Below are 21,856 nucleotides of genomic sequence, written 5' to 3' on the forward strand. Positions count from 1 at the left end.
TGGGAAATTATAGGTCCTCGTTTTCCTTGTAGTTTATTGATATTTCTAATTGCAAAATTGCATAACCTTCATCAACTTCACAGATGTCAGCCACTGCTGCCTTGGTCAACGCACCAAAGAAGGACGCCAACTGCTTGTGCAAAGCCTTGGAATTCCACATGGGTCTGGGTATTCTGTTCATTTTCAGGGCTAGTCTGTTACAGTTTATCATTTGACACTTTAAAATGTCAAATTATATTTGGGTGGTACTATGGATTTGGAAATACCGATGTGCAAAAAGTTTGTTATTCTGGAGAATAGCTAGCTACAAACAATAGGAAAGGGGTGAAGAAGAGATACTTCCTGTACCCCATACTCAGTCTTCAAAATAAAAGTTTTAAACAGCAGCCTTGGTGACAGCCTGCGATCTCATCACACAAATGCTGCAGGTGGATCCCCTGAAGTTGCACAGGCAGGAACCAGATAAATGTGGTTATGTTCACTTTACTATATACCTTTGTGAAGTGTATTATGTGACAGTTATGTAAATGCATTGTAAAGGAACTCAGAAATTACAAAACGGATATTCATGAATATTAGAAATATATTGCAATGCACAAGTTCTCAACAATTACCTGATGGTGAGCTAGAATTTACTTATTCCTGACTTTTTATATTGCATATGAACAAGTAATAAACACTGTTCTGACTCACTAATTTCAGACATATTGTGGAAGTTATTCACCTTCAATGTCAACACACTGCCAAACCCAAATATTGACAATTACATGCTAATTGTATGGCTCCCACTTTAAACAAACTACAATCTATAAAGGCTTTATATAGTGTGCATAGTCTTCATAAGAACACCATAGATGTTTCACAAATCATCTATAAGCTATTGTCATATTCCTACTGTATAAATGGTGGCATTACATATGACATTGCCCTATCTGGGGGCTTTCCTCAATACAACCAATGTCATGTGTAATGTCACCATCAGCATTACACCATGTAATCCTTTGTATGTTTTTGGGGGGAATGGGTTATGGTACATTGCAAAATGTGACGTGCAACAGCCAGACCTGGCCTAGAGCGTGTTCTGACCCTGGAGTTGTAAATGTCATGTTTACAGCATGTTTTATGGTAAAGCTGAGATAATAACACATGGTCTCAGTAAACCGGTAATAAATCAATACATTTAAAAGGGTTTAGCTGAAATTGTATTTTGTTCAAACTGTCGTTTGACATGTCTGGAGGAACACACACTCACTCTTATCCATAATAATCTCATCATGTAGACTAGCATACTGTATCTGCGAGCTGTTGGCCAGAGCGCACGTGCCAAGACCAGAGTAGGCACATTTGCTATTGAATGCAACAGTTTGTGACAAAGCTATCGGTAGAGTTGAAAATGCAATGGAAACACATTGAACACATTTTATCCAGTACCTGAAAACTTAAACGAAAAAGTAAATTGTGTGCACTGTCATCAGGCACTGATTTTTATCCGCAAGAAGTCCGGAAACAGACCACTGGTTGGAAAATGCGCATTTTCTTTATGCAGATTTTATAATTTTGGCATGAAAATCACCAATTGGATGGAAACCTAGCTACTGACCCACAAAACGTCTTTGTAGATACATGAGTGTTGTTAGACAAAACAAGGAAAGTGAACTTCAAAACGTGATGTCGTTTTATTGGGATTTGCAGCTGTTGGTAAATAATGAATCTTCTGAAATAACTTACATCCTTTAAATAAACTTTCCTGCTGTCCGTATTGTAAAAGGTGAGTTTACTGGGAGAACACATTTTCTCTTACAGTTCTTGCGAGTTATCTTCTTGCAATCACACTAATAATGTTATATTGTTACGTATAATTACAACCCTTTATAAAGCACAGCTTTTTTGAGAATTTTCATAGTAGGATATGATGCATTAGGCAATGCACTCTATAGTTCCTATGAATACTTTATGTGTGCTATATAAAGCCTTTATGAATTGTGGTTCATTTAAAGTGTGACCATTATGGTAACAACTTATATGGAATGACTGTTCCATTTTCAAAATACATTCAAATAGCTTTGTTTCATTGGGTTAAATATTCTCAATTGTATCATTTCAAAAGGCAATTAAATGGAACAGAAATTGAAATGAGAGCATCGCAATGTTAGGCCACGTTTTTCACCTCTACCATTCTTGCGAAGCTCATCCATCAAAACATATCATCAGTGTGAAAATACAAAATAGCCTAATCTTTATGACTAATGTTCAAACTTAGATGTCAAACAGTGTCAAGGTTCTGGTCTAAAGCTTCTAAAAATGTTAGGCATAACCGTATTCATGGAGCTCTCAACTAGCGTCACACCTCACGGATTAGGGTGGTTTTTCTGTTGGTGTAACCTCAAATTTTGTTTCCCTGCAAATCTTTTACCACACTGCTCGCAGGCAAATGGCCGCTCTCCGGTATGTACGCTCTGATGTGTTTTCAGATGGCCAGACTGGGTGAACCTCTTCCCACACTGGGCGCAGCTGTACGGTCTCTCTCCCGTGTGAACCCGCAGGTGTGTCTCCAGATTTCGCGACGATGTAAAACACTTGCTGCAGAAGGTGCAAATAAAACGCTTGCCGTCTCTGCTGTCGTACTTGGCTGCAGCGTGAAGTCCGGCGGCGGTCATTTGATATTGGCCAGAGCTCAAGTCTGCAGCCTTGTCAAGCAGCATTTCCCTGCGGTCCGGTTTCAGGTATTGCCCGTGCTGCATGGAAACCATTCCCAGCATACCCTGGTTGCTCCATGAAGAACACATATCCAGTTCCACGTCGTAAGGTAGAGAGCTGACCATGGAAACTTCTCTTTTCATTTCGAAATTCCCAGCGAGAGAATTTGGACTACTGTCTGGTTCAAAAGGAAACCGTTTCCCTGTCAGGTGAGTAGGGGGGATGTCGGTGTCTGTTTCTGAAGGGAAATCATAAACGGGTTCCACTGTCTCCATTTCATCACCCCCCCCCTGTGGACTGGAGGACCCAGACTCACTGGGTGTCTCATGCAGCGTGTAGTCAAGGCTCAGGGGGTTCCATCTTCCGGCCGTGAACTTAGAGCGCAAAAACTGGGGGGTCCTCTGAGAACTCTCGTTCCCCTGCTCGGATCGGTGGCCACTATCCTCTCCACTTCTGTCCCACTCCCTCGTAGTCATGTTGGAGGAGGTCATTCTGGATGGCCCTTCTTCACAGTCATTCACTTCGACATACAACGCCTCAGTACCTTAGGGAAGAGATTGGAGCAAATAGGGATGTCAATAAATTGTTTTGTAAGGGGAGAGGTAGGAGATGTGCCTGGCAACAGGGTGGGGGTACATATTGCCCTACACAAGCAATGATAATGTAGATGATAAAGATTTTTCCTATGTCTCAAAAACATTTTAAACGGGGTTGTAGTTCAGCCATCTGCAACTAATGTCTGGGAGATGCAGATGAACCAGTTTGGCCCAAAACGCTCACGACAAATGATTGTCAGCGTTGATGTGCGGAGCAATATTGCCAGTAATGGGGGAGATTGTGTAGGCCTACACTTTATTTTTTGTGTGACAATGTTAGGAGTGTGATTCAACTAAGTTCACTTTACCACATCGGGGAGAGAAAAGCAGTTGACATAATAACAGACGTAGAATTTCCAATGTACATACAATTCCACCTGGCTAACAATTCATGTGTACACCTTTCACTTACCCTTCTCACTGAATAGCAGAACATCCTGTGTGTCATCACTATTATCCAAGTCCCCGCCCAGCTTCTCCTCCTTGATCAAGACTATGTCAGGTCCGCTCTTCTCCTCGTCAGGTAACTGCAAAACCACCTGATATGGCGAGAGAGCATATTTAATTGAAAATACAGGAACATGCAGGGTTTGCGGAATGAGTTGTAGAGGCAGCAGAATTGGGGACATGTACTGTAAGTCATGTTAAAAGACAAACTAGACATTAATAGTATAAAATGTTTGTATAGACCAGGGGTGTCAGACATACAGCATCTGGGTTAGATCTACACTGAAATGGCTCAAACCCAATAAAAACTGTGTAGACATGATAATAGTCTCTTCACTCTGTCCAACTCGCTAACAATTACCGAAAGAAAAGTTAGGACAGGGAGGATTGAAAATTCAGAAAATGATGGATAGAGGACTAGCACATTTTGAAGGTAAGGAAATATAGCACATTTTCAGTGTGTTCCTCCAGACCTTGGTGAAGACAGAATGCGGCCTGCGGGACAAAATGAGTTTGACACCCCTGGTATAGACATTGTGGTTTCACCAGTAGAGTCCATTACTTCCTAATGGAAAATGTCCCAAGACACTCAATGTAATGGAACCACCAAGTAATGGTTTTAGTTTGGATGTAGTGGAAACCATTAGATTGCGGTCTACTGGTCACTGATATTTTTTAAAGTTGGGCTCTCAACAGAAAAAACAGAATGCATTTGGGATAAATCAAGGATTTATCATCAATTAAACATGGATGGCAAAACAGAACATTAGAGAAAGCAATAAACCATCTCTAATAAAAGCTTAATGTAGACATTTTTTCTATTACCTCTTTATTTTCAGACTGTTGTGTGGCTTCCCGAACAGCTGTGATCTTTCCAGCTCCTCTTAGATTTTCATTTGACTGCTTGGTACAGGCAGCCCTTCCAGATGAAGAGGAACGTTCTAGGGACAAAGTGAGAAGTAGGCCTGATAACTAAGTAAGCTACAATATTGTAATGAAGACAGTATGTGCCATCAATGAATAACATATGATGGACAAGACCATCAAACACACACAACCAAAAGTATGTGGACACCTGCTCGTCTCATTCCGAAATCATCAGCATTAATATGGAGTTGGTCCCCCCCTTTGCTGCTATAACAGCCTCCACTCTTCTGGGAAGGCTTTTCACTAGATGTTGGAACATCTGAGTGTACAAAACATTAGGAACACCTTCTCTTTCATTTACATTTACATTTTGCAGACGCTCTTATCCAGAGCGACTTACAGTTAGTGAATACATATTATTATTATTATTATTATTTGATTTTTTTATACTGGCCCCCCGTGGGAATCGAACCCACAACCCTGGCGTTGCAAACGCCATGCTCTATCAACTGAGCTACATCCCTGCCGGCCATTCCCTCCCCTGAAACTCCAGGCTAACCGCCAGAGATGAGTCTGTACAGGCACACCTCTGTGTGGACACGCCCTGGCAGCCATCAACCACTGGCCCACTGCCTTGTGGGTTAGTCTGGTACGACAAAGGCTAGGTGAGCACACCCTGAGAGAAAAGCAGAGTAATGGCGGTGCCCGGTAGGCAGATGCAGACAGACTGGGGATCCGGGAGCCTACTTCAGCTGTGGAAGATGCTGGTCGTCCTGGGTTTCCCCCCTTGCCACTGGAATCCACCTTCCTACAGTGAAGTAGTGCTGTTGGGGATTGCGCACCCTCAGTGGCACTTTAAATAACCTCCTTTGCGCAGGTATCCACTTCTGACCTGGGTGAAGTCATCAACCGGAAACCAGACTAAAGCCTTGCAGAGTTGGAGTGTCTGGTGACAGGGGTAGGAGTGAATGCACCGGGAGCCCTTAATCAGACCCCTGCACGCCAGCGGCACAAGGCTATTATGGTCGCCAGCAGCTGGGACTTGAGTGGCAGCTGCTTTTGGCAGGCTACTGTGGGACTCAGCAGCCCTATTTAGGAGCCACACTGCTCACCCCAGCTGAGGAGAGGCCTAGAAAAGGTGGCCCAAAAATTGCCCACTCATTCATCCCTGGATAGGCTACTGCACCTATCGGGAGTTCCACTCAGCAGTCGAAAAATGCTAAAGAAAATAATTCCCCTGAAATTGGAGGAGACATGAAACATCAGAACTCTTTTGGACACTGATGACAATAACGATAGACCCTATCGGAGAACAGCTCTGATTGCTGCAGAACTAAGACACTACAACATTGACATTGCTGCCCTGAGTGAGATCAGGTTCCTGGATGAAGGTTCCCTGAAAGAGGAGGGAGAAGGCTACACCTTCTTCTGGAAAGTTTACGCTCCGGGTAGACAACATCAGCACGGTGTGGGACTGGCAATTAAGAACAGCCTTTTACCCAGTCTCTCCGAAACACCTGTCGGCATAAGTGAAAGACTCATGTCTCCGTATCCCCCTAGCCACGATGCGCTACGCCACTCTTCTCAGTGCAATACACGACAATGTTACCATCTGAAAATGAGGCAAAGGACTGCTTCTACCAGTCACTAGATGAGGCCCTTCACCACATCCCCAGGAATGACAAGATATTTCTGCTGGGTGACTTCAATGCTAGGGTGGGACAGAACAACCGGATATAGAGCGGAGAGCTGGGTAGGCATGATGTTGGCCAAGTCAATGAGAACGGCATGAGACTGCTAACTCTATGTGCCGAGCATGATATTAGTCATCACTAGCACCTTGCTCCAGCAGAAGAACAAATATAAAACACCCATGGATGCACCAAACACTGGCACCTGATCGACTAAGTCATAGTGAGACGTTCTGACACCAATGACGTCCTGCTAACATGTGCCATTAGGGGTGCAGAATGCTGGACAGATCATTGTATGACACTGGTTAAACTCCAGGTGAGAATATGTCACCCCTAACGCCTGCAGAAGTCCAGGAAGAGGAGTCTGCACTGTACCCGGCTTGAGAAAGCTGCAGTAGGGGACGAGGGAGATTGAGTTGAGAAGAAGCTCAGAGGAACCCATAGACCAGAAGTGGGCATCTATCAGCTCAGTGCTCTATCAGGCAGCGGCCCACTCCATTGGCTAGAGAGGTAGGAAACATAAGGACTGGTTCATTGAGAACTCGGACACCATCACAACCTTACTGGACAATATGCACAAAGCGCACAGGGATACTCTCAACAGCCCCACATCTGCTACCCTCCGCCAGCAATGGTGAGCATCACGCAAGGAAGTGCAAACAACCTTGCGTGCTCCACAAAAGGAATGGTGGACGAATAAAGCACAGGAAATCCAAATTTATGCCTACCAATACAACATGCACAATTTCTACAACTCAGCTAAAGCCATCTATGGCCATATAAATTGCTCCATCACCCCCCTGAAAACAGCTGATGTTCTGACTCTCTTGAAGGACCAAAACTAGATCCTGCGGAGGTGGGCTGACCATTTTGAAGCACTACTCAATCAGCGCTCTCCAACAGACCACTCCATCCTGGAAGAACTGCCTGCCTGTCCACCCATTCGAGACCTCAACCATTCGTCAACCTTCCTAGAGGTGTTATCAGCTATCCATTCCCTCAAGAACAACAAGACTCCTGGTGCTGACAGCCTCCCGGCAGAGCTACTGAAGAAGAGAGGTTACTTCTGCACCAGAACGCTCCACCAGTACATCACCGAGGTTTGGGACCGGGAGATTATCCCCCAACAGTGGCGGGATGCAAACATTGTCACCATCTATAAAGAACAAGGGTGACAAGTTCATCTGTGGCAACAGCCAGGGGATATCCCTTCTTGCTGTTGCTGGAAAGGTCCTGGCCAAGGTGATGCTACACAGGCCGGTGAATAACATCACATAGGAACTGCTGCTAGAGTCAAAATGCAGCTTCCGAAAGAACAGAAGCACGGTCGACATAATATTCACGGCAACTCCAGGAAAAGTGCCTTGAACAACATCAGGACCTTTTCATGGCCATTGTTGATCTCTCAATTGGGTGGAGGTCAGGGGAATGTGGAGGCCAGGTCATCTGATGCAGCACTCCATCACTCTCCTTCTTGGTAAAATAGCCCTTACACAGCCTGGAGGTGTGTTGGGTCATTGTCCAGTTGAAAAACAAATGATAGTCCCACTAAGCCCAAACCAGATGGGATGGCGTATCACTGCAGAATGCTGTGGAAGCCATGCTGGTTAAGTGTGCCTTGAATTTTTAAGAAATCACAGACAGTGTCACCAGCAAAGCACCCACACACCATAACACCTCCTCCTCCATGCTTTACAGTGGGAAATACACATGCAGAGATCATCCGTTCACCCACACTGCGTCTCACAAAGACACAGCGGTTCGAACAAAAATCTCAAATTTGGACTCCAGACCAAAGGACAAATTCCCACCGGTCTAATGTCCATTGCTCGTGTTTCTTCGCCCAAGCAAGTCTCTTCTTCTTATTGGTGTCCTTTAGTAGTGGATTCTTTGCAGCAATTCGACCATGAAGGCCTGATTCACACAGTCTCCTCTGAACAGTTGATGTTCAGAGTGTCTGTTACTTGAACTCTGTGAAGCATTTATTTGGGCTGCAATTTCTGAGGCTGGTAACTAATTAACTTATCCTCTGCAACAGAGGTAACTCTGGGTCTTCCATTCCTGTGGCGGTCCTCATGAGAGCCAGTTTCATCATAGCGCTTGATAGTTTTTGCGACTGCACTTGAAGAAACTTTCAAAGTTCTTGACATTTTCCAGATTGACTGACCTTCATGTCTTAAAGTAATGATGGACTGTCGTTTCTCTTTGCTTATTTGAGCTGTTCTTGCCATAATACGGACTTGGTCTTTTATCAAATAAGGCTATCTTCTGTATACCTTGTCACAACACAACTGATTGGCTCAAACGCATTAAGAAGTAAAGAAATTCCACAAATTAACTTTTAACAAGGCACACCTGTTAATTGAAATGCATTCCAGGTGACTACCTCATGAAGCTGGTTGAGAGAATGCCAAGAGTGTGCAAAGCTGTCATCAAGGCAAAGGTTGGCTATAAATAGATATATTTTTATTTGTTTAACACTTTTTGGGTTACTACATGATTCCATATGTGTTACTTCATAGTTTTGATGTCTTCACTATTATTCTACAATGTAATTTTTTTTTACAAATAAAGAAAAGGCCTTGAATGAGTTGGTGTGTCCAAACTTTTGACTGGTAGTGTACACACACACTCTGAACAAAAATATAAAGCAACATGCAACAATTTCAACGATTATACTGAGTCACAGTTCATATAAGGAAATCAGTCAATTGAAATACATTTATTAGGCCCTAATCTATGGATTTCATATGACTGGGCAGGGGTGCAGCCATGGGTGGGCCTGGGAGTGCATAAACCCACCCACTAGGGAGCTAGGCCCAGCCAATCAGAATTAGTTTTTCCCCATTAAAGGGCTGTATTACAGACAGCAATACTCCTCAGTTTCATCAGCTGTCCGGGTGGCTGGTCTCAAGACGATCCCGCAGGTGAAGAAGCCGGATGTGGAGGTCCTGGGCTGGCGTGGTTACACGTGGTCTGCGGTTGTGAGGCCGGTTGGACATACTGCCAAATTCTCAAAAAAAAACGGATGCGGCTTATGGTAGAGAAATTAACAATAAATTCTCTGGCAACAAATCTGGTGAACATTCCTGGTCAACATTCTGTTGTGTGACAAAACTTCACATTTTAGAGTGGTCTTTTATTGTCCCCAGCACAAGGTGTACCTGTGTAATGATCATGCTGTTTAATCAGCTTCTTGATATGCCATACCTGTCAGGTGGATGGATTATCTTGGCAAAGGAGAAATGCTCACAAACAGGGATGTAAACACATTTGTGCACAACATTTGAGAGAAATAAGCTTTTTGTGCAGGACTTTTAGTTATCAAAATCCTCAACTTAATTGAGCGAACAACAGTAGGCCTATAGCTTATTGGCACCAGCGGAGAGCATCGGCCATATCCCCGGTGAGTGCGCACTTCACATATTCACTCTTTATCATTGTTGGGTCAGTGCCACTTAAAAGCTTGTTTTTGGACAATTTCCTCCTCCAGTTTAGATGACGTCATATTCTATTTGTCTCTCCCCTTTTCATAGGCCTATTATATGGACAACGTCGTTTCTATTAATCTGTTTGTCAGTGCAGGCAGAGTAGGCTACCCTGTAATTTGTCATACTAAAAAAGATTCTGCTAATGTCTCCAGTCATATAAAGTGTAGTAGAATTGCATGAAATGTCTGGGAATACAGATATGCATCTGTTGGTCACAGATACCTTAAAAAAGTAGGGGCTTGGATCAGAAAACCAGTTAGTATCTGGTGTGACCACCATTTGCCTCATGCAGTGCGACACATCTCCTTCGCATAGAGTTGATCAGGCTGTCAATTGTGGCCTGTGGAATGATGTCCCACTCCTCTGTGTGAAGTTGCTGGATATTGGCGGGAACTGGAACACACTGTTGTACACGTCGATCTAGAGCATCTCAAACATGCTCAATGGGTGACATGTCTGGTGAGTATGCAGGCCATTGAAGAACTGGAACATTTTCAGCTTCCAGGAATTGTGTACAGATCCTTGCGACACGGGGCCGTGCATTATAATGCTGAAACACGAGGTGATGGTGGCGGATGAATGGCACGACAATGGGCCTCAGGATCTCGTCATGGTATCTGCGCATTCAAATTGCCATCGATAAAAAGCAATTGTGTTCGTTGTTCGCAGCTTACGCCTGCCCATACCATAACCTCACTGCTACCATGAGGCACTCTGTTCACAACATTGACATCAGCAAACCGCTCGTCCACACGACGCCATACATGTGGTCTGCGGTTGTGAGGTCGGTTGGACGTACTACCAAATTCTCTAAATTGACGTTGGAGGCAGTTTATGGTAGAGAAATTAACATAAAATTATCTGACAACAGCTCTGGTGGACATTCCTGCAGTCAGCACGGCAATTGCTAGCTCCCTCAAAACTTGAGACATCTGTGGCATTGTGTTGTGTGACAAAACTGCACATTTTAGACTGGCCTTTTGTCCCCAGCACAAGGTGAATCTGTGTAATGATCATGTGGTTTAATCAGCTTCTTGATATGCCACACTTGTCAGGTGGAAGGATTATCTTGGCAAAGCTTTTTGTGCATATGGAAAGATGTTGGGATCTTATTTCAGCTCATGAAACCAACACTTTAATGTTGCGTTTATATTTTTGTTCAGCATACATTTTGGAACATTCGCAGGTAGCCTACTGCCATGTGCGCTTATAATGTGAATAAATAGTTTATCAACATTAAGTTAAAACGTTCTAATCTGTTGCATTAGCCTAGTTGTATGAATTTTGGATCTAACGTCTCAGAGTCGATCAAAACTATCATGGCAACCCTGCTGTCTGTGTGGGAGGAGGGTGGTGTGTGGTACCCTTTCAGTTGTTGATTGATGGTCCTGTATGGCTCAGATGGTAGAGCATGGTGCTGGCAATGCCAGGATTATAGGTCTCGATTCCCAGGCTACCCATTCGTTAAAATTGTATGCACACAAAGTTTTCGTTATGAAAATGTGACTTTTAATATACCGGATATTTGAGAAATGACATAAAATGACAATTAAAGTTATGGTTAAATAGTTTCAAAATGCTGACTGCCTCTGCTCAGATTGCAAGGTGGGTGATGTGTGCAGTGCGCAACAGGCACTGGCCATTCTCTCTGTTCATGACCATTTGATCTGAACGAACCATGCCTCGAGTATGTCAACAGAATCAAGCCTTTAGACATTAATGTTAAATATCCTACATTATAATTGTCAAACATGACTGCCGTTTAGCCTATATTTATGTAATTAAAATTCACATTAAAGTTTAGCTACATTTTCTGGCGCCTCCCTCATGTCAGTATCGGTGTGGACATGAGGTTGTAGCCAAAATGCATAACAACCTAGGATACAGTTTTACATGTAGTCTAATTATTAATGTACATTAATGCAAAATATGATTCAAATATTCACCTTTTTAGAGACACTTTTTTATGTGAATTTTTTGCCTCATTTGACAGCCCCATTTATCAATTTCAGTAGTAGGCTACTCTTCTTAGCCTTTTAAATCATTGTGAATGACACTATGGTACTATGATTAGACCCATGTTGTCGCATATATACAGCTCTGGAAAAAATTAAGAGACCACTGCAAATTGTTCTTAAATCAGCATCTCTACATGTATGACAGCCATTCCATTCCAGTGTCTGTTAAATTCCAACACAGGCACACCTCATTCTACTGAATTACAGTCGTATGAAAAAGTTTGGGCACCCCTCTGAGGCTGCATAATAATTTACTCTGTCGTCACAGAAAATGATCACAGTGGCATGCCATTCATTTTCTAATAAAAGCTGAGTACTGGGGTATTGTCCAGACAAAGATTTTTAGTATAGCAATATTAACTTGTATGAAATTAAATCAGATGTGAAAAATAGGCTATGCAGAAATTTGGGCACCCTTGTCATTCTGTTGATTTGAATACCTGTAACTACTTAGCACTGATTAATTGGAACACACAATTGGTTTGAGGAGCTCATTAATCCTTGAACTTCATAGACAAGTGCATCCAATCATGAGAAAAGGTATTTAAGTTGGCCAATTGCAAGTTGTTGTTCTCTTTGACTCTCCTCTGAGGAGTGGCAACATGGGGGCCTCAAAACAACTCTCAAATGACCTGAAAACAAAGATTGTTCAACATGATGGTTTAGGGGAAGGCTACAAAAAGCTTACGCAGAGATGAAAGCGGTCAGTGTCCACTCTGAGGAACATAGTGAGGAAATGGAAGACCACAGGCACAGTTCTTGTTAAGGCCAGAAGTGGCAGGCCAAGTAAAATATCAGAGAGGCAAAGGCGAAGGATGATGAGAACGGTCAAAAAACAGCCCACAGACCACTTCCAAAGACCTACAACATCATCTTGCTGCAGATGGTGTCACTGTGCATCGTTCAACAATTCAGCGCACTTTGCACAAGGAGAAGCTGTACGGGAGAGTGATGCGGAAGAAGCCCTTCCTGCCCACAAGCCACAAAAAGAGTCGCTTGAGGTATGCAAACGCACATTTGGACAAGCCAGCTTCATTTTAGAATAAGGTGCAGTGGACTGATGAAACAAAGATTGAGTTATTTGGTCATAACAAGGGGCGTTATGCATGGCGGCAAAAGAACACAGCGTTCCAAGAAAAACACTTGCTACCCACAGTAAAATTTGGTGGGGGTTCCATCATGCTGTGGGGCCAGTGCCGGTACTGGGAATATTGTTAAAGTTGAGGGTCACATGTATTCCACTCAATATCAGCAGATTCTTGGGAATAATGTTGAAGAATCAGTCACAAAGTTGAAGTTACGCCGGGGCTGGATATTTCAACAAGACAACGACCCAAAACACTGCTCAAAATCTACCCGGGCATTTATGCAGAGGAACAAGTACAATGTTCTGGAATGGCCATCCCAGTCCCCAGACCTGAATATCATTGAGAATCTGTGGGATGATTTGAAGCGGGCTGTCCATGCGCGGCAACGATTACATTTACATTTTACATTTTAGTCATTTAGCAGACGCTCTTATCCAGAGCGACTTACAGTTAGCACATACATTATTTTATCGAACCCACAACCCTGGCGTTGCAAACGCCATGCTCTACCAACTGAGCTACATCCCCTGCCGGCCATTCCCTCCCCTACCCTGGACGACGCTGGGCCAATTGTGCGCCGCCCCATGGGTCTCCCGGTCGCGGCCGGCTACGACAGAGCCTGGATTCGAACCAGGATCTCTAGTGGCACAGCTAGCACTGCGATGCAGTGCCTTAGACCACTGCGCCACTCGGGAGAGCAACCACAAACCTAACTGAAGTGGAGATGTTTTGTAAGGAGGAATGGTCCAAAATACCTTCATCCAGACACTCATTAGAGGCTATAGGAAGCGTCTAGAGGCTGTTATTTTAGCAAAAGTAGGCTCTACTAAATATTGATGTGATTTTTCTGTTGGGGTGCCCAAATGTATGCACCTGTCTAATTTCGTTTGGTTGCATATTGCACTTTCTGTTAATCCAATAAACCTAATTTCACTACTGAAATATTACTGTGTCCTTCAGTTATTTGATAGATCAAAATGAAACTGCTGATCCAAAACCCAATTATTTATAAATGGAAATCATGGAAATTGTCAGGGGTGCCCAAACTTTTTCATACGACTGTAGGTACTGATTAGGTGATCACCTGAACCAAATCTTTATTTAACAAGGAAAAGTATAAAAACCACTGCTGTGGTCATCACTATACGCTTGCAATAGGACAAGCTGGATGGCAAAAAGTGCTAATAGTACCTCAAAAGTAATAATAAATCAAAAAACAACTATTGACCATGCCAAAAGAGTTGAAAAGGAAAGTTTTGAGTGAGGAAAAGAAGGGTTAAATTCTGGCTTTACTGGCAGAGGGATACAGTGAGCGTCAGGTTGCTTCCATCCTTAAAATGTAAAATACGGCAGTTCATGAGAACAAGGTCAAGCAGCAGACATTGGGGACAACAAAGCTACAGACCGGCAGAGGGCGAAAATGACTCTCTACTGACCGGAATGACCGGCAACTCATTTGAATGTCACTCAACAACCGTAGGATGACATCAAGTGACCTACAAAAAGAATGGCAAATGGCAGCTGGGGTGAAGTGCATGGCGAGGACGGTTCGAAACAGGCTCCTAGGGACAGGGCTGAAGTCGTGCAAAGCTAGAAAAAAGCCCTTCATCAATGAGAAGCAAAGAAGAGCCAGGCTGAGGTTTGCAAAAGACCATAAGGATTGGACCGTAGATGACTGGAGTAAGGTCATCTTCTCTGATGAGTCCAATTTTCACCTTTGCCCAACACCTGGTCGTCTAATGGTTAGACGGAGACCTGGAGAGGCCTACAAGCCACAGTGTCTCGCATCCACTGTGAAATTTGGTGGAGGATCGGTGATAATCTGGGGGTGCTTCAGCAAGGCTGGAATCGGGCAGATTTGTCTTTGTGAAGGACGCATGAATCAAGCCACGTACAAGGTTGTCCTGGAAGAAAACGTTCTTCCTTTTGCTCTGACATTGTTCCCCAACTCTGAGGATTGGTTTTTCCAGCAGGACAATGCGCCATGCCACACAGCCAGGTCAATCAAGGTGTGGATGGAGGACCACCAGATCAAGACCCTGTCATGGCCAGCCCAATCTCCAGACCTGAACCCCATTGGAATGTGATCAAGAGGAAGATAGATGGTCACAAGCCATCAAACAAAGCCGAGCTGCTTGAATTTTTGCGCCAGGAGTGGCATAACGTCACCCAACATCAATGTGAAAGACTGGTGGAGAGCATGCCAAGACGCATGAAAGCTGTGATTGAAAATCAGGGTTATTCCACCAAATATTGATTTCTGAACTCTTCCTAAATTAAAACATTACTATTGTGTTGTTTAAAAATGAACATGAACTTATTTTCTTTGCATTATTCGAGGTCTGACAACACTGCATCTTTTTTTGTTATTTTGACCAGTTGTCATTGTCTGTAAATAAATGCTCTAAATGACAATATTTTTATTTGGAATTTGGGATAAATTTTGTCAGTAGTTCATAGAATAAAACAAAAATGTTATTTTTGCCCAAACACATACCTATAAATAGTAAAACCAGAAAAACTTTTAATTTTGCAGTGGTCTCTTAATTTTTTCCGCAGCTGTAAATAAATTATATATATATATATACACACACACACACAGTTGAAGTCAGACGTTTACATACACCTTAGCAAAATACATTTAAACTCAGTTTTTCACAATTCCTGACATTTAATCCTAGTAAACATTTCCTGTCTTAGTTAGGATCACCAATTTATTTTAAGAATGTGAAATGTCAGAATAATAGGTAGAGAGGATTATTTATTTCAGCTTTTATTTCTTTCATCACATTCCCAGTGGGTCAGAAGTTTACATACACTCAATTAGTATTTGGTAGCATTGCCTTTAAATTGTTTAACTTGGGTCAAACGTTTTGGGTAGCCTTCCACAAGCTTCCCACAATAAATTGGGTGAATTTTGGCCCATTCCTCCTGACAGAGCTGGTGTAACTGGAGTCAGGTTTGTAGGCCTCCTTGCTCACACACGCTTTTCAGTTCTGCCCACACATTTTCTATAGGATTGAGGTCAGGGCTTTGTGATGGCCACTCCAATACCTTGACTTTGTTGTCCTTAAGCCATTTTGCCACAACTTTGGAAGTATGCTTGGGGTCATTATCCATTTGGAAGACCCATTTGCGACCAAGCTTTAACTTCCTGACTGATGTCTTGAGTCCCCTGTAGCTCAGTTGGTAGAGCATGGCGCTTGCAACGCCAGGGTTGTGAGTTCGTTTCCCACGGGGGGCCAGTATGAAAAATGTATGCACCCACTAACTGTAAGTCGGTCTGGATAAGAATGTCTGCTAAAAGACTAAAATGTAAAATGTAGAGATGTTGCTTCAGTATATCCACATAATTTTCCTTCCTCATGATGCCATCTATTTTGTGCACCCCCACAGCATGATGCTAACACATCCGTGCTTCACGGTTGGGATGGTGTTCTTCGGCTTGCAAGTCACCCCCTTTTCCTCCAAACATAACGATGGTCATTATGGACAAACAGTTATATTTTTGTTTCATCAGACCAGAGGACATTTCTCCAAAAAGTACGATCTTTGTCCCCACGTGCAGTTGCAAACCGTAGTCTTGCTTTTTTATGGCGGTTTTGGAGCAGTGGCTTCTTCCTTGCTGAGCGGACTTTCAGGTTATGTTGATGTAAGACTTGTTTTACTGTGGATATAGATACTTTTGTACTTGTTTCCTCCAGCATCTTCACAAGGTCCTTTGCTGTTCTTCTGGGATTGATATGCACTTTTCGCACCAAAGTATGTTCATCTCTAGGAAACTGAACGCGTCACCTTCCTGAGCGGTATGACGGCTGAATGGTCCCATGGTGTTTATATTTGCGTACAATTGTTTGTACAGATGAACGTGGTACCTTCAGGCGTTTGGAAATTGCTCCCAAGGATGAACCAGACTTGTGGAGGTCTACACATTTTTTTCTGAGGTCTTGGCTGATTTATTTTGATTTTCCCATGATGTCAAGCAAAGAGGCACTGGGTTTGAAGGTAGGCCTTGAAATACATCCACAGGTACACCTCCAATTGACTCAAATGATGTCAATTAGCCTATCAGAAGCTTTTAAAGCCATGACATCATTTTCTGGAATTTTCCAAGCTGTTTAAAGGCACAGTCAATTTAGGGTATGTAAACTTCTGACCCACTGGAATTGTGATACAGTGAATTATAAGTGAAATAATCTGTCTGTAAACAATTGTTGGAAAAATTACTTGTGTCATGCACAAAGTAGATGTCCTAACAGACTTGCCAAAACTATAGTTTGTTAAAAATTAATTTGTTGAGTGGTTGAAAAACGAGTTTTAATGACTCCAACCTAAGTGTATGTAAACTTCACACTTCAACTGTACACACACATATATATATATATATATATATATATATATATATATACACATACATACATACATACAGTGAGGGAAAAAAGTATTTGATCCCCTGCTGATTTTGTATGTTTGCCCACTGACAAAGAAATTATCAGTCTATAATTTTAATGGTAGGTTTATTTGAACAGTGAGACAGAATAACAAAAAAATCCAGAAAAACGCATGTCAAAAATGTTATAAATTGATTTGCATTTTAATGAGGGAAATAAGTATTTGACCCCCTCTCAATCAGAAAGATTTCTGGCTCCCAGGTGTCTTTTATACAGGTAACGAGCTGAGATTAGGAGCACACGCTTAAAAGGGAGTGCTCTAATCTCAGCTTGTTACCTGTATAAAAGACACCTGTCCACAGAAGCAATCAATCAATCAATCAGATTCCAAACTCTCCACCATGGCCAAGACCAAAATAGCTCTCCAAGGATGTCAGGGACAAGATTGTAGCCCTACACAAGGCTGGAATGGGCTATAAGACCATCGCCAAGCAGTTTGGTGAGAAGGTGACAACAGTTGGTGCGATTATTCACAAATGGAAGAAACACAAAAGAACTGTCAATCTCCCTCGGCCTGGCGCTCCATGCAAGATCTTACCTCGTGGAGTTGCAATGATCATGAGAACGGTGAGGAATCAGCCCTGAACTACACGGGAGGATCTTGTCAATGATCTCAAGGCAGCTGGGACCATAGTCACTACGAAAACAATTGGTAACACAATACGCCGTGAATTACTGAAATCCTGCAGTGCCCGCAAGGTCCCCCTGCTCAAGAAAGCACATATACAGGCCGGTCTGAAGTTTGCCAATGAACATCTGAATGATTCAGAGGAGAACTGGGTGAAAGTGTTGTGGTCAGATGAGACCAAAATCGAGCTCTTTGGCATCAACTCAACTCGCCGTGTTTGGAGGAGTAGGAAGGCTGCCTATGACCCCAAGAACACCATCCCCACCGTCAAACATGGAGGTGGAAACATTATGCTTTGGGGGTGTTTTTCTGCTAAGGGGACAGGACAACTTCACCGCATCAAAGGGACGATGGACGGGGCCATGTACTGTCAAATCTTGGGTGAGAACCTCCTTCCCTCAGCCAGGGCATTGAAAATGGGTCGTGGATGGGTATTCCAGCATGACAATGACCTAAAACACACGGCCCAGGCAACAAAGGAGTGGCTCAAGAAGAAGCACATTAAGGTCCTGGAGTGGCCTAGCAGTTTCCAGACCTTAATACCATAGAAAAACTGTGGAGGGAGCTGAAAGTTTGAGTTGCCAAACGTCAGCCTTGAAACCTTAATGACTTGGAGAAGATCTGCAAAGAGGAGTGGAACAAAATCCCTCCTGAGATGTGTGCAAACCTGGTGGCCAACTACAAGAAACGTCTTGGTTTTGCCACCAAGTACTAAGTCATGCTTTGCAGAGGGGTCAAATACTTATTTCCCTCATTAAATGCAAATCAATTTATAATATTTTTGACATGCGTTTTTCTGTCTCTCACTGTTCAAATAAACCTACCATTAAAATGATAGACTGATCATGTCTTTGTCAGTGGGCAAACGTACAAAATCAGCAGGGGATCAAATACTTTTTTCCCTCACTGTACATACACACACACAGACACACACAGTGCCTTCGGAAAGTATTCAGACCACTTGACTTTTTTCAGATTTTGATAGGTTACAGCCTTATTCTAAAATTGATTCAATTGGGGGTTTTTCTCCACACCAATCTATACACAATACCCCATAATGACAAAGCAAAAACAGTTTAGAATTGTTTTGCTAATTTATAAAACCAAATATCACATTTACATAAGAGACCCTTTACTCAGTACTTTGTTGAAGCACCTTTGGCAGCAATTAGAGCATTGAGTCTTCTTGGGTATGACGCTATAAGCTTGCACACCTGTATTTGGGGAGTTTCTCCCATACTTCTCTGCAGATCCTCTCAAGCGCTGTCAGGTTGGATGAGGAGCGTTGCTGCACAGCTATTTTCAGGTCTCTCCAGAGATATTAGATTGGGTTCAAGTCCGGGGCTTTGGCTGGGCCACTCAACGACATTCAGAGACTTGTTCCGAAGCCACCCCTGCTGTGTGCTTAGGGTCGTCGTCCTGTTGAGGTCCTGAGCGCTCTGGAGCAGGTTTTCATCAAGGATCTCTCTGTACTTTGCGCGGTTCATCTTTCCCTCGATCCTGACTAGTCTCACAGTCCCTGCCGCTGAAAAACACCCCCATAGCATGATGCTGCCACCCCCATGCTTCACCGTAGGGATGGTGCCAGGTTTCCTCCAGATGTGACGCTTTGCATTCAGACCAGAGAATCTTGTTTCTCATGGTCTGATAGTCTTTAGGAGCCTTTTGGCAAACTCCAAGTGGGCTGTCATGTGCCTTTTACTGAGGAGTGGCTTCTGTCTGGCCACTACCATAAAGGCCTGATTGGTGGAGTGCTGCAGAGATGGTTGTCCTTCTGGAAGGTTCTCCCATCTCCACAGAGGAACTTTAGAGCTCTGTCAGAGTGACCATCGGGTTCTTGGTCACCTCCTGACCAAAGGCCCTTCTCCCCCGATTGCTCAGTTTGGCCGGGCGGCCAGCTCTAGGAAGAGTCTTGGTGGTTCCAAACTTCTTCCATTTAAGAATAATGGAGGCCACTGTGTTCTTGGGGACCTTCAATGCTGCAGAAATGTTTTGGTACCCTTCCCCAGATCTGTGCCTCGACACGATCCTGTCTCGGAGCTCTACGTACAATTCCCTCACCCTCATGGCTTGGTTTTTACTCTGACATGCACTGTCAACTGTGGGACCTTATATAGACAGGTGTGTGCCTTTCCAAATCATGTCCAATCAATTGAATTTACCACAGGTGGACTCCAATCAAGTTGTAGAAACATATCAAGGATGATCAATGGAAACAGGATGCACCGGAGCTCAATTTCGAGTCTCATAGCAAAGGGTCTGAATACTTATGTAAATAAGGTATTTATTTTATTTTATACATTTGCAAACATTTTAAAAACCTGTTTTTGCTTTGTCATTATTGTTTATTTGTGTGTAGATTGATGAGGAAATATTTCAATTTTAGAATAAGGCTGTAACGTAACAAAATGTGGGAAAAGGGAAGGGGTCTGAATACTTTCCGAATGCACTGATATATATATATAAATAAATTGGGACAGTTTAAATTGCGCTTCAGAACGATTCTGGGCCAGTGATGAAAAAAGTTAGTCTCGAGCGATTTATATACCCCTGTTGAAAATGCTTTTATTTTAGAGCAATGTGACTTGTATTAACACTATTTCAATGGTTAACATTTTACGAGGATGTTTTCTGTGGAAAAAAACATACATTTGACCATTCACTATCAATCACTTCTATGGTTCAGATTAAATAATTTGGTGTGATGAACCAATAAAGGGAGAAATGCAGAGAACAAGGTAAAGCAAGTTTACCAGTTGTATTTAGATTGTTATTATGGAGACACCTATTGGATAAATGTGGCAACTCCTCTTTAGTTGCGAAAAACATTTTTGGGGTTAGTTTTCAGGCCTTGCGGGCAGGTTTTGAGTCCTCATTGTTTAAACAATTTCAGCTACAGCTGGCAACCCTGAGACACACACACGCGCGCTTACTTACACACACACTTACCAGCATTGATGGAATCAATGTTATCTTGCTGGTTTGTTTCAGCCATATTCCCTCTCTGCCCACGCGCAATGATGGTCTCGATCAACTCGAGTTTCCTTCTCAATGCCTCATTCTCTTTGTGGCTTCGAGATATTTCCAATTGTAAAAGAGCATAACTGTCATCTACGAGCTCGCAGATTTCTGCCACTGCCGCTTTGGTCAATGAATCCATGATGGACGACAGTTGTGTCTGAAAACCTCTGTAGTTGGTCATTGTGTTCGGTAGAATTTGACGCACAGCTCGCATCTTCTCCAGTGACCATAGGTCTTCTCCCGTGGAAATATGGTGTAAACGGCCTCTTCGAATTAAATCAAAAACGCAGATTTTGTTATCTGTGAATTTATCAAGTGAGCCTGTACGGTGGTCCCAGAGAATTGAGCTAGCTTATCTCTGAACCGCAACAAATAAAATAAATGTTCCGGTTTTTGTTTTCTTCTTCTTCTTCTTCTGTGGTTTTGTTGACGTTCAGGAACTTTCAAAATAAAAGCCCTCATCCATAAAATTCGCCAGCCAGAGAGGATAAGCATCGAAGAGCACCGGTGTTATTATTTTAATTGCAACAAAACATATCAATACAAAAATGCATTATTAGATGGACCCCTGTCCAACAGCCAGCGATATAAAGGGTAAAATACCATATAATAAATCATATTTTAGTAGGCCACATTCCAATATTAAATATAGCTGCAAGCGGCAAAGAACGTGGTTCACAGGATGACGGAAACCCAGTTAGCAATAAGCACTCGGGAGGCCGGTGTCCCTCCAGAGTGGTCGAGCGCCGTGCGACAGCTTTTTTGCCCGTTGGCCTCATTCACCGGGCGCCCGCTATAGGCCGCTTTCTCAAGCGGCAGCCGTGCTCCGCTGTTCACGTGCCTTTTCCTCAGCTCCGC

General features: G+C 43.1%; 1 protein-coding gene across 1 annotated transcript; it reads right to left on the reverse strand.

Annotated features, from left to right (window-relative positions):
• Nucleotides 1–1,652: 1,652 nt before the first annotated feature.
• LOC121587485 (zinc finger protein 81) lies at nucleotides 1,653–21,418 on the reverse strand. Its single transcript, XM_041904459.1, has 4 exons — nucleotides 20,927–21,418; nucleotides 4,566–4,681; nucleotides 3,706–3,832; nucleotides 1,653–3,241 (listed from the first exon to the last, which is right to left on the reverse strand). The coding sequence occupies exons 1-4, from the start codon at nucleotides 21,210–21,212 to the stop codon at nucleotides 2,349–2,351; spliced, it is 1,422 nt and encodes a 473-aa protein (XP_041760393.1). The 5' UTR covers nucleotides 21,213–21,418; the 3' UTR covers nucleotides 1,653–2,348.
• Nucleotides 21,419–21,856: the final 438 nt, after the last annotated feature.

This window comes from Coregonus clupeaformis, chromosome 18, assembly GCF_020615455.1.
Source record: "Coregonus clupeaformis isolate EN_2021a chromosome 18, ASM2061545v1, whole genome shotgun sequence".
NCBI classification, from domain to species: domain Eukaryota; kingdom Metazoa; phylum Chordata; class Actinopteri; order Salmoniformes; family Salmonidae; genus Coregonus; species Coregonus clupeaformis.